This window comes from Amblyomma mixtum, chromosome 2, assembly GCF_055824585.1.
Source record: "Amblyomma mixtum isolate Tamu chromosome 2, ASM5582458v1, whole genome shotgun sequence".
Classification (NCBI taxonomy): domain Eukaryota; kingdom Metazoa; phylum Arthropoda; class Arachnida; order Ixodida; family Ixodidae; genus Amblyomma; species Amblyomma mixtum.
Window position 1 is genome coordinate 221270843 of NC_143013.1, and position 13740 is coordinate 221284582.

Here is a 13740-nt window from a genome sequence, read left to right on the forward strand (position 1 = left end):
TGCCAGATGTTTTGACGGCATTCTCCTATTTTTTTATTGGAATATCGGAACAAAAACTACAGCCCCCAGTGCAGTACGTTGTCACGCTTTCAGCTTACGCCGTCGTTCACGAATTACATTTCCTCCGCCTGTTCTGAAGTAGCGTTCGTAGCTTCTGAACTTGAGGTTATGTTCGCAGGTTCAGTCGTTGTTGCCGCTGTTGTTGTTGTTGTTCTTGGCGTTGTGGACATCAAAATTTTAGGCCTCCGAAATGGTCCGAAGATATGTTCAAAAATCTCCGGGTAAGATTTCCAACACTTCAGGTCAAGGCCGCTGGGGATACAAGTGCCGTTTTGGCAGAGACCAATGGGGCACCAATATAGCAATTCTTCTTGCATAAAAAGTAGCGCATCGCGAACGACGTCCTGAAAGAGAAGGAAGTTTTGTTATAATGATGTTGACGGCATAAACGCTTCTGACGGGGTCAATAAGAAAAATTGTTTTCATTCCTCCGTGTGTAGTGGCAGGATTAGTGTTTATGTGCTCTGACAAAGAGTAAACAGAACGACATCGTGTCCTTTTGGGGGGGGGGGGGGGGGGGGGGGGGGGGGGCTAGTTTATTGAGGCTCTGAATGATAGTTAAAAAATTAGTGTTTATGTACTTTGACAAACGGTAAACAGATCGGCTTTATGTCCTTCTCAAGTGGGCCACGTTATTGCGGCTCTCAGCGAATTACCGCGCAAAATTGGTATCTGAAGCTTCAGGTTGGATCTGCTGTCGAACTCGAAACGCAACTAAAGGCTTTTTTTAAATTTTTTGGGGGAATGGTCAATAATTCGTTCCATCCAACTGTAAGTTTTAGAATGTCAGTATCCGCTGTGCCTTAGTTTTATTCAGGGAGCTGAGCGTTTGGACGCTATTGCAACGCTTTGCGTCTACTACGCTGTAGTTTTGAAGGGATAATATTTCGGCCTCGTTGCGACAAAAGAAGTTGGCTGTGTAGTGCCACGCCGGCCCCGCCCATGCTGCAGCGCGTATCCTGTCGGCGTTCTGCGTCGACTCGCGCTTTTTTGTGAGTGCGAAAACACTTGAGGTGTATAACGCGCCTTGTTGTCAGCCGGTTGTAGCCTAACGTCTCGAAAAGAAAACAAATGCGCCGGTGAAATATTCAAATCACGCGATGTCGGTCTTGCCCTGCAGCCCTCCGTCTAGAAACTTCTTCATAGCCGCTGTCGTTGCTTGCTTCATAGGCTGTCGCGAGCCACATAACAATTCAAATGCTCGGCTTTTCCGGTTTCCTTCAATGCCGAGGGAAGCGGGGCTACGATTAGGCGCGTATGGCGCATATGTCGATTAGGCGCATATGCGGATGAAACATACCTCGCGCTATGGTGGTTACTCCGCCGGCTCAAGACGAAATATATGGTTTACAACCAGCTCCCTACGCGTGTTTATTGGTAGTTCTGAGAGAAATTGGCCATTCAGCTACTCTATTACCATTCAGATCTATTGAGCAGTTTGGCGGGAAAAAAATGCGCATCGACCAACAAAATGTGAAGGGTACGCAGAAAGTTACAGTTCACCTAATAATTTTGGCACCTCATTGCAAGCAACAGCTCACTGTCAATTCGAAACAACAAAAGACAGCATTTGAAAGCATATGCATCATTGTAACCAGATGATGCGGACAGCATTTCGACTAGTACGAAATGCACAAGTAGCTATCCGCGTGCTTTAGCTATGAGTTCACTCTAGGGAACGCCGATTGGGCTAATTTGTTGCGAAGACCCCACTACTCCAAAGGCCTCAGTGGTTAAAACTACATGTTAAGTTAATGGCAAGGAAACTGAGCAGCAGGCCACGGTTCGCGCATTTTCGCTGAAATCTTCCATCTAGCGACGGTCGCCGGGGCTACTGCTGCAGCGCGATTTGAAAGTTTGTATGCAGAGTCAGACAAGGCATTGTGTGCCACTTTTACGTTCCTAAGTTGACCTCATATTTTCCAAATTTACATGTGTGATTGATCGGTACGCAAAGCAGGGCCGACAAAAGAGTTTAGGTGCATGGAGTCAACGAAACCCATGCATGGCCGACAAAAAGTATCGAGCGGAAGCACACTATTGTTGGCGCCTGAAACTTGCTATATGCTTTCCTAGAGTTCCACTTCCTAGGGCCCTCGTCTGGCTAGCGACTGGTAGCGCCTATGATTTCACCTGTGTATTCTGCAGGTTGTATAGTTTGCCTTCGATGATTTCTCGCGTTTACACAGCGTTCTAACTCGGCAAACATTTTCAGCCCCTTAAATCGGTTGTGACCTGCACCGTAATACAGCCGAAATCTCCGAGTCCCTACGGGTTGAATGAATTCGGAAGCAGACGCGCCGGGGATTGGTACTACCCGCTCACTCTAATTGTGCAGCAAATGACAAAGACAGCTGTGTACTGGAATATGGTGGAGATATATGCTATCAAAATAATTTGTTGAGATACCATTTTTAGAGATGTTCCGCACAGGAATATTTGAGACGTCACTCAGACGTGGTTGGTGTCAGTTAAATTTATTTTTTCTGGGACGTTGCCTCTGACCACAGTGGTTTGGATTTTCGATCGCGGGAAAAGAAAACTGGGTATTGTGTAAACCAAGTAAAGAAAGCAGAAAAATATTCTTACGATGCACTCTATGCCGTCCTTCAAAGGTGTTTTACGTAGTCCACACTCCTGCAGGCATCCAATTTGCATCTATTTACAACGAAGAGTTGAACACAGTGTTTTATTTGATGAAAGGCACCGTGATACATTCGGATTATTGGTGAATGCGTCGTAACTAGTGAAGCTCTTAGTACTTGTTGCACGGGCACCCTAAAATGGCATCGCGGTTTCGGAGGAATATTCATGCGTGCGACTGCCACATGCCAAATCTTGTTCTCCCTGAGAAATGTGCATGCGTACCGACAGATGGCCCTTGACGTGCCAAACTAGGCGAACTACATTCAGCTCTAAATTGAGATGCGCTATCTTTCGCAAATTTTGATTGCGACGCGAATACTGTACTCTGAATATCCGTATTTGATTAGAAAGCTTATTTTCCTATGTTTTCCTAATCTTTGTAAGCAGACGGATATTTGAGACAAACCGATTATCCGAAAGTATAATCACAAGCATTTTTTATTCTTGTTTGCGTGCAATGTTGAGAAAGCCTCACCGACAGCGGCAAAGCAACGTAGCGACTTTGTGCACTGTTTTTTAGGCGTTGAAGTTTCCAAATTCGACTCTCGCATCTATAACATGATAGCATTATCGTTCTGTATTAAGTCAAGGTAGTAATGCTTGGCTTTGACATATCACAATCATGGCGGTAACGCCGTTAAACTAGCCTGGAGAATGTCATTCGTACACTATCGCCGTCCGCGTAGCCTTGACTGTCTTTAAAGGTAACTTCTCCACCTTTTAACAACCCGAGAAGAGATGAAAATTCAATACCAACCGTTTTTTTGGGCGTGTTCAGCACCGCTGTGTAGTAGCAAGTTGGAGCCTTCGTTGCTATAACAGCAAAAACGAATGGCAGTTGTGAAAGCCACGGAAATAAAGTTTACATTCAGAGAGGTCGTTCAAAACCACGCGCATTATATTATGAAACTTTTGACCAATAAACTGAAAGGTTTGTTTTTCGCACTGAAAGAAACAGTAAAAAAATATGCCGCGAAAAAAGTACATTCTGGAAGAAAAGCTATGGGAAAATCGAGAGTAATTCTCTGGGCAAGGTTTCTGCTTTGTCGCAATTATTATAGCACAAACAAACTTGGGATCTAACTAAAATTCGTTTAAAAGACATCGTTTGCGCCACAGCCCAATGTAGGCAAGGCAGGGCCTTTTTACGAGAAGTTAAACAGTAGCCTGCACCGAAGGCAGTGATTTTGTTTTAATTTAGTTCGGATTTGGACATCCTGGTGAACGATTCTACCTTCATTGCCACTTCAAGGACTACAATCCGTGGTAGATTTCGACCACAGTAGCCAAGAGACATGGGTCGAGCTTAGGGTAGACATGACGGTCCGTTCTTTTTTCGCAGTATATTACCACTGAAATCACGCACGGCTGCATTAATAGGCGCAAGAAATAAGTCGTGTTGTATATTGATGAGAATAATTTTTCTTTAGACTATGGTGATATAGAAAACAAATCTACATAGAGAGAAATATCGAGGCAAACCTACGATGTACTTTAATAATGAAAACGTAGAGTAAAAAACAGAACAAATATGCCCATGGTGATCATTTAGGCATTATATTGAAACCAATATTAAAACCGTAACCATTTTTCTAGAGCTGAGGGAAGCAGTCATGCCGTTTAAGTTTTTGTCCGTAATTATCGAACGTTAATACCAGAAATGCTTGACAGAGTTAGCGTCGAAGAAAAGGAGATATGCGTGTGCATGATTGCCATAGTGTGTGCACAGGGCGGACTGCCCTTAGCGGGAACATTTGAACTCATTGTTCTGAGGCCTGCCGTAAAATCTCGCCCTTGTCAGAGTACATGGAACGTTGTACACGGTGGTTTATTTTCAGACTGTGCATGCGACGAACCTACAGGTGGCGCTGCCCGTACGGCGAAAGAGGGATCTACTGTGGAACATAGTAAAAGATAAAGGTATCGGTGATGAGATAAGTGATTTCCTACAGGAAATATACCAAGACAATAAAGTTGAAAGTACATGGGAGGGGAGAAGATGTACACCTGACGAGATACGCAAAGGGTTAAGGCAAGAGTTTCCTGCGCTATTCATGCTTTATATGACAAATATGGAAAGAAAGCTAGGCGGAAAGGTCGTTGATCAACGGCTCCCCGGTTTAATCTGTGCGGACGATATTGTCCTGTTAGGAGATAGGCAGGCAGATTTGAAACTTCTGGTTAATTGTTGTGGAGACGAAGGAGGCGCTCTAAGTTTCAGTTTTAGGGCAATTAAGTCCGGAGTGACGATTTTAAATGACACAACTGATCGCGTGCTTAAAATACAAGGCCATAATTTACCAAGAGTGGATGAATATACAAATATCTCGGAGTATGGGTAAACGAAGGACAAATATACAAAAAAAGCACGAACAGTATATCAGCAAAAAAGGGTGAAGAGATGCCGAGATAATGAAACTTAGGGCATTATGGGGGACAGCAAATATGAAGCACTGAGAGGCATTTTGAAAGGAATAATGGCGCCGGGGCATAATTTCGAGAATTCCGTTTAGTGCCTAAGGGCAAAAGTTTAGTCGTGATTAGAAATTGACCGGAGAGCTGTTGTAAGAATGGCACTACGTGCCCACGGAAAAACCAAAAACGAGGCAGTACAGGTGGCTATGGCCTGTGCATCGTTCGAAGCACGGAAAGCTCAGAGTAGAATATTACATGAAGAATGCCTCAGGTAATTAGACTATAACAGGAGAGCAGCTAAGGTATTTAAATACTTATGCAGAAAGAGCGGCGACTCACAATGGCGGAAGGAGACTAGGAAATTAACCAGTAAGTATGCAGCACAAAAGGAGAAGAAAAAATGGCATGAAAAAAATGGATTAGTTCAATGGAAATGTCTCAGTGTGTTGAACTATATCGAAATTGGAAAAGGTAGGTCAGGGAGAAATCGTTCTATCATAACTATCATAACTCAAGAGGCGGTGCCCTACTCTTTGAAGCTCGAGCAGCGTGTCTTTGAACGCTTAGCTACAAAGAGAAATATAACAGAGAAGATGACACATGTGCAGTGTGTGGTAAAACTGCACAAATAATTGAACAGCTTATACTCGAATATGGCGGTGTCCATCCGGACGTCGATACAGGCACAGTCACTCTCCCTTAGGCCTTTGGTTTAGAGATAAAAATGGTCATGTGAATGGATCTGCGGTGGAAGTTATCAACAAGCGATTGGAAGATATGTGGATTAAAAGCAGAGATGTGGCATAAGGTTAGAAGTGTAGGCTCAAAAATATAAAGAAAATGGTGACTTTATTAACCGATTTATAAAACCGTTGCAGAACTGTAAAGAACAGAAGGCGAGCCAGGTGAAAACACCGTCACCCTGTTTCAAAGGGGACGCTCCTCTCTTCCATCCATCCAACCAAGCACAGAGGTGTTCGCGCTGAGTGGCCCAGCCTGTAAGTACTAGTTTAACTTGTTAGTCGTGCTCACACCGCTACGTGCACACTCTTAACTAAACACGGGCTCTTATTCTGAGAATCGTTGGTCAAAACAGTCACTTTGTGGAGGCCTCTTGGTGGTCTTTGGCGCTCTTTCTGGGTCATTGGTTATGAAGAAACAAAAACCTCCTGCAATTGCAGTTTTAGAAATACATTCCTAATCTTCTGCAAAATATTTTCTAAAAAAAAACGGTATTTCTAGTGCAATTTATAATTCTCCAGAACTTTATACTCTCGTTAGTTCCAGCTTCAACTGTTCACTTTTTCTGCCAGGAGCGGTACGTTTTCAGTAATTATAGTAGGGGAGGTGATATGTGTCAGCATAAAAAGCGCTTACTGCGTCTAGTCGACGTTACTGCAACGGTGGTTGTATCGTTCAATGTTGTCGGTTCGGTTGACTCGGGTTCTGCAAGCGAACAAAGTGTGTACATGCATGGTAGTTGCGCTGTAACAGGCGCTATAACAAGAAGTTTCAAAGCAAGTATTCAGGGCAATAACAAGATTTTTCCAATGCATTAACTAGAATAACAAAGCAGTGAAAGCTTAGCCCTAGGTGAGTGCTGCAGCGAAGTCAACAGACAAAGGCCTCCAGCAAACGCACTGTGTGAGCTATGACAGCAACGACAGAGCAATACAAGCTGCACAGAATGTATGCAAAAACGCGTCCGGCTGAAATGAACGTACAGCCCTAAAATGTTTTAGCTCCAGCTCTCAGCTTTCTCCAGGAGGTTTGAAAAAAATGCATTCATTGGTAATAATACGAACATCAGGTGCCGAAGTACGGAACACTCTAAATCTGACAACAGCCTCCAAACAGCATGAAGGCCGCACTCCTATTGGCCGGCCTAACCGCGCCCTCCACCAACAGTAGCGGGGATTCGAGGCTGTTTTCAGATTGAGAACATTCACAATGCCGCGTCCCCTGCTGCTCACTAGCTTCGGCTTCCCCACACCGGCTCACCCGCGCCCCGCCTTTGTGCGATGACGCTCCCGCTGTTTGTGCTTTCCCAGTGCTTCTTCTGCGCGCCCCAACCCTCTATCTCTTTTCCTCCCACACCCCCATCCCCTTGTGCAGCGCAGTGAAGGTGATCTCAAGCAAGAGAGGCAGTTGCATGCGCTGCACAGAATCAGTTCCCTATGCATAAGAACCACAAACTGTTCTGTAATCCGGCCCTAGATGTCCTTTCTCTACGCCAAATTGTGTGTGTTTGCTATCCTATCGAACGATAAATACGCGTCGACGGTTCAATTTGAGCTTTTTTTAAATTCAGAAATTAGACTTTGCCATATACATTACGCTACTATTGGTTGACAAATTTGTAAATCTGTAGTAGACCGGTATCCTCAGCAGTACTCTCAGTTGCGCCGTGGGCAAAGAACTTCTCTGAGGTAGTCGGGTTACGCATGTGCACGACAGTGAAAGTTTGTCGCCGAGGGCGCGGAATTCGAGCGCCACATTTTTTTTTTTTTGACACGTAGCAGTTTTGCCAGCTTTCCACCGTTCGAGTAGGTGCAATAGTTAAAAAGTTTGTTTAAGTAATTGGTACCAGAAATATGTTGTAGAAAACGGGCTTCTTTGTTCTCGGCAACCGACAAAGATCATATTTCCTTCTGCAACCAGCGCCCAGGGTCAGTATTCCCTGAACCCCCAGAAGACGTTACCTAAGGCCCCCTGTGTTGCGCATGCAACTAATTAAAGTACTGCCTTTAGTATTTGTTGGCCGCCTGCTAAAAGTGCTAATGCTTTGGGCCTAATAACCAAGAAAAAAAAGTCTAGATTTCTTCTTGCCGTTTGCCGGTAACGCACTTACCTTCGTCAAGACTCTTCAAGGTAGTGCATTCGGTAGTTGATTCTGCAACCGGAAATTATACACAAAGTCACGAATTGACTAGAAAAAAGGTACCAGCAGGGACCGCAGAGAATAAATTGCGCACTGTGATAGCTATGTAAGTTGCTGTTGTATTTTTGAAGCACGAAATAGATTACGTTTTTTTACGCACTGTGTCTTGGCGTGATTGTAAAGAACACGTGATTGGATTTGGTGCGCTGAAACTAGTTGACGATGATGATCAGGCTATGAAATATTGCACATATTACTACAGTAGCGACTAATATTACTTAAAGGTAACCTAACAAAATAAGGCTGCGCGTAGTTATGTCAGTAGTCTTGTTTTTCTTCCTTTTTTTCGGTGTTACCTGCAGTATTTAAAATGTTACCCTGCCTGGCTATGATTACTTTTGCCTCATCTGTACCAGCGCATGTCATCGGGGTCATAATTTATATCACACTGTTGTATTGACATGAAGGCTGAGCAAATTTATTATATTTTTTTGAAATCGAATACGCGGCCCAAGGTGTGACTGCCAATTCCTGAATTTTTTTTCATCTCTTCTTAAGCCAACTTCCCTAACCAAAATTCAACACAAACGAAAAATTATGCTACAGACATTAAGCTAGTCGGTACTGCATGCAGCAAAGAGCAGCGCTAGGAGACGAAGAACGACAAAAGAAAAGGCACCACAAGTGCTTCTGGTGCCTGTTCTTTTTTTGTTGTTAGTTTCATTTGTGCTGTTTACTTCGGAAAAAAAAATTGTACCAGGTGCATTTCAAGAGGAAATACGCTGAGCTACATTAAAATCGCCTATATTGAAGTTCAGAATATTAAATCTTACACAATAGAACACAAGTTTAAAGTGATAGCCTTGCAAAGTTTTTTTTTTTTCACCTGTCTGCATACTCAACAACGCTCCTAACCAGCGTTAAGTGGGTCTCTAGGGGCCGGGCCTCTAGTGCGTCAGCAGTTGTCACGACCTGCTCTGTAAACATGAATTCCCTTTGAGGGGGTACAAAGAAAGTAAACAGTTCTCTTGCCCAGTCCCATATATGGAACAATATGCTGCCCAAGTTCCGGGTGCATTTCATTCAATAAATACATAGAAAATGCTTAATGTCGGCAACGGAGGCTTAATCCAGCCTTCAAGCACAGTAGCTTCATGTACTTTGCAATCGAAGGACACTTTTAAAATTGAAACCGAAGGTCTAGGGGTTAGCAATTAGCGGGGATTGAAACTTCGGTTAAAATCTCTGTAACTAGAACTTCGTATATTTTGAAGAGGGAATCTGTTTCCGCTACCAACCGTCAGTATTCAGCATTTTTAGTGATGGAAATTTACTCGAGGAGCTTGGGAAGCATGTAGTGCCACTATTGAGGATACGCTTGATGACCGCGTGCTCCCTTTTTGCTGCCTTACAGCATAAGAGGACGAGGAAGAAGAGGAAAGGCAGGGAGGTTAACCTGAATAATAATCGGCTTGCTACCCTACACGGGGGGAAGGGGGTGAGGGGATAAAAAAATGAAAGAGGATAGAGAGATGCAGAAAACTGAAGTCACTCTAAAAAGTCAATATTCGTTGAAGTCACAGCTTATCATGCAGGCCAGAAATTCTCAAGAAGCGGATCAGTGCCTTGAAGTCCTTCACCGCCGTCGATCGCCGCGGCCAGTGGCCGAGAATCTTTATTTCCGTCAGTGGGCGTGGATCTAAACGCTCCAGTACACGGCTGAAAGACTGTCTTTTGGCGCTGTAGGCAGGGCAGTCAAAAATAATGCGGGATAATTCGTGTTTAAACAGTGGTACACGGCTGTGGTTGTTGCTAAGTGCGTCTCAGGCTTATTTCTGTTGCCCGCATTTGTAACACATCTGCCCTTACGCCAAGCGCAACTAATAAATAAAATGCAGAAGGTGTCCATCCTGAAATTTGCGGCTCCTACGCCATTAGTAGTTACAGAGAAACCATAACGCCATAACTACAGAAGGCGATGAACAGGCCAAAATATATTCCCTCCTGAATACCATTAGGCGCACAGTGGTGAGCAAATAGAGGCGAAAATAGAAAATCGTGAAGTATACAGCCATGCGGAGGGTGAACGGTACGATTCATGTTGGTATTCTTCACTGCAAAAGATGCTGAAATTCGAAAACAGCTTTTACCCAGTTTCCAATTACTGGAGTATCACCGTCGTGTTTTCTTGCTGCTTAAGCCTTGCAAAATATGTGGCTGTGGTGGTTAAATTAAATTGGCTTTCAGAAAAAAAAGACGCGGCAACTGTCTCATATACTCTGGTGGACACCCGAACCGCGCCGTAAGGGAAGGGATAAAGGAGGGAGTGAAAGAAGCAAGGAAGAAAGAGGTGTTTGCTTTTCGTAGCAAATTTTGACATCATATGCCCCTCCTTCAGTACGTAACAATTCTAAAGAGAAAAACGGTGTCAAGAAAATAATATTTCACTTTGAGCTGGACCAAAGTGTCAAAAGCCTCCCGGAAAAAGACATTTCATCCTGCTTACCATTCAAAGTGAGTGAGCCAATCACCAGCGGGGTCGCTGTAAGAGATAAGGGTAAACAGCACAGAAAATAAGCACACATCCCCACCGAAGTTTGTTTTCAGTTTCTAAATCTACCCCTGACTTGCACAGGACACCAAATAAGGCTACAGTTGCTTTGCACGCGTTCAAAAATGCAACTCTTACACCTGAGAAAAAAACAGTTTCAATCGTATCAAGTGCCAAGTCACGATGAGAGAACGAGGTGCTTTGACATTCCTCCCTCTTTCTGCATATCGAGTGTTTCTTTTCTATACACAAAGTGATGCCTAAAAGCAGAAAAGTAAATTACCTTTGTTTAGTTGTTTTTTCTGGGGTACAAAAATGGCTCGGGAACTACCCGGGAACGAACCGATCCACTGCGCCAATCATAGTCAGTCTGCACTGGTGGCTATGCCACGTATGCGGTACTCACTGGAATTACGAGTAACACCGGCACTGCAGTGCGACGTGGCTTCATTTCAAATTAGTGCGACATAATTTTTGGTCCCTTAAGCTCACTCAGTTTCTTCTATTGCCGCGATTATAGCTGAAGGTAGGAGTTTCTGGTCCGTTTTTACACCCACCCATCATTGTTCTTTCGACAGCTCGCTGCATTGATCTTAAATTTCGATGAACCCTTTTCATTAGCTGCCGCGTTTCTGCCTCATAGGTGAATACCGGTAATATATAACTGTTGTATTCTCTTCTGTTGAGCGATATTCGTAAACTGCCATACGCGCTCCACCCCATTCTTGTTCTTCCAGTTATTTCCCTCTCATGATCCGGACCAGAGGCCATTACCTGCCCTAAGAAGACGTATTCCCTCACAACTTACAGCACCTCGCTACCAATTGTGAACTGCTGTTGCCTTGCGAGACTGCTGAACATTACTTTGGTTTTCTGCACGTTAATTTTCAGGCCCACTGTTCTGCTATGCGTGCCTAACCCATTGATCATGCTATGCAGTCAATGTCATGACTAACTCAGCGAGCCAATGTAATAAGCGAATCACAGATCACTTAGGTATTCTCCATTAACTCTTATCCCCAACTATTCACAATCCAGGCTGCTGGTAACGACGGAATTTTATGACGGAAATTCCCCTAAACATTTTATCGGCCAGAGTGATTCAATATGCCGCTCCACTAATATCATTCCTTTGGCTCATATCATTAACTGTTTGCTCGTGACTGGAGGCTTTCTAGATCGTTGAATGATAGCACGCTTGCATCCAATTTTTAAGGAATGAGAGAGCTATACTTTCACTAACGACCAATTGCAGTCCTGCCGATCCTGTCCAAACTTTCTGAAAATGCCATCAACGGCATGATACAAAGGTTTTTTGGTGATAATGCAGCGGATATTGCAGATAAAAACGTGGTGAACAAAGTCTCTCGGGGTATGTGCCATTATAAAGAAGAAGAAGAAGAAGAATGCGCGTTTCCTGGTCCTGGGTTTCCTGTGCGCTGTGCGTGCCCTGTGTTCTCTGCCTCTGCGCTATGCCCGAGTCGTTCGTGCGTCGCACTCGCCTTGTGCTACGTAACATCTTTGGTGGAGGTACAGATTTCACGCTCAGCACACGGCGTAGGTTGGGAGTGGTCGTCAGGCCACGCATACCACTATACACCATTTTACGAGGAGCGGGCAGAAGAGGGAGAAATACTCTCAAACACGTGCGCCGTGCGACACCCCACTGTTGCCCTCCTCCCCTGGGCTGATAATCCGGCGCGCGGAGCAACGTCCGCGGCTGCTTAGCTACCGGTCAAGTGCTTGTTTGCGTCTGTACAACAAAAGCAGCAATGTTGTATGCAACACCAACGTCTTCTAGACGTCATTGTTTTATTGTCGGTTGCGGAAATAGTCGACGAAAGTAGAAAAAAAAAACAAACGCCGCCAGTATGTACGCGCACCATGTTATGCGAAGGTCTCAGCACGTCTGCGGTGTCCATTTTTTCACCGCTTTTCCGCCGGTCCCGAGTTGCATTGGCAGTGGACGTAGTTGGTGAACAAAAAATACTTGCGCCAACAAAAAGCTTAAACGTTAGCGTACTTTGTGAACGAAGTGCAGAAAGAAACAAACCCACTGCCTCTGCCTAATATCGGGCGCGGAACGAAGCGCAGTAGCTGGGTTACCAAACTATACTCTGTGCATAATTTTAAGAGACCAAGTATTTGGACGGCCTTGGCAGAGCTCTTTTAATTCATCAGTACACTATGTGAGGACTTCACAAATTTGGCCACAACTTCGTTTCGCTGCCCCACATGATCGTCAATATCGGGAGGGTGTGGCGATCGCCACCTGAAAAAAATAAACATGTCGTTAGTGCAAAAATACTAATTTAATTTGCACAGCATGACATGAATAGAAGCGGCGACATGAACTTTTACTCAACTGCAAAGTGAGGAAAAATGCAGCCATGGCAACGTAAGATGAAAAAATACACGGCATGCACAGGACGGTAAACTCTGCCATGCATTGGAATAAATTATTCGACTGAAATCGCATCGAATGCACTGTAAAAAAAAAAGCGACACTATGCTCAACCGTGCCAGAGATACAACAAACGCAGCGACTTGAGCAGTGTCCCGACAAGATTGAGATTGGAATTCTCAACACAGGTGCTGCGATTCTGCCTGTCAGTAAGTGGTAATAGCGTTCCGTTAGCGTACCAACCTATTAGATCGTGTAATTGCACATTTTCTGGTATTTTGCACCAGTGAGTCCTGGCGGGAGCGGAGAAGGCGAGAATGCGAATTGCTTTCAGTCAACTGCCTTGTATCGCTCGTAATACGAACAGCCCTAGGCAAGCGGCAGGAGGGGCCGAATTTCAATTTCATCGCGCGTATCTCCGCAAACAAACATTCTAATCATCAGAAGTGGATTAGTTTCGGGCATGTACTCGCTGTTTCCAAACTGCTCAGTTTGTAAACGGGGTACTCTGTCGCAAGCTCAGCACCTGACTGTCACACTTGCCACGTCCAAGCAGGTAGCGAAAGCGTTCATGAAAAACTGCGCTCCACAAAATACTAGATATTCATTTCTCTCCACGATTTTGTGTTCAAACACATTTTGCTTTCGTTTTTCTAACATGCAACACCGAGCCGCATTTGCCCTACAAGCAACCGGCGGCAAAAACTGCACGCGTGAACTGCGAGCATGGCACTCACCGATGCTGATCGTTCGCTGCGTCGAGGAATGGCCGCTTGCTCCCAG

The 13740-nt window shown here is 44.5% G+C and overlaps 1 protein-coding gene across 1 annotated transcript in view; it reads right to left on the bottom strand.

The window, feature by feature from the left end:
- The window catches only part of LOC149362675 (uncharacterized), a 19814-nt gene continuing 6074 nt past the window's right edge, over nucleotides 1-13740 (bottom strand). Inside the window, exons 2-7 of the mRNA XM_089573158.1 lie at nucleotides 10509-10544; nucleotides 7973-8014; nucleotides 6499-6567; nucleotides 3464-3519; nucleotides 2650-2718; nucleotides 1-404 (exon numbers count right to left, since the gene is read on the bottom strand). Coding sequence (XP_089429284.1) covers nucleotides 114-404; nucleotides 2650-2718; nucleotides 3464-3519; nucleotides 6499-6567; nucleotides 7973-8014; nucleotides 10509-10544 — 563 coding nt within the window. The 3' untranslated portion in view covers nucleotides 1-113. The remainder of the gene's footprint in view (nucleotides 405-2649; nucleotides 2719-3463; nucleotides 3520-6498; nucleotides 6568-7972; nucleotides 8015-10508; nucleotides 10545-13740) is intronic.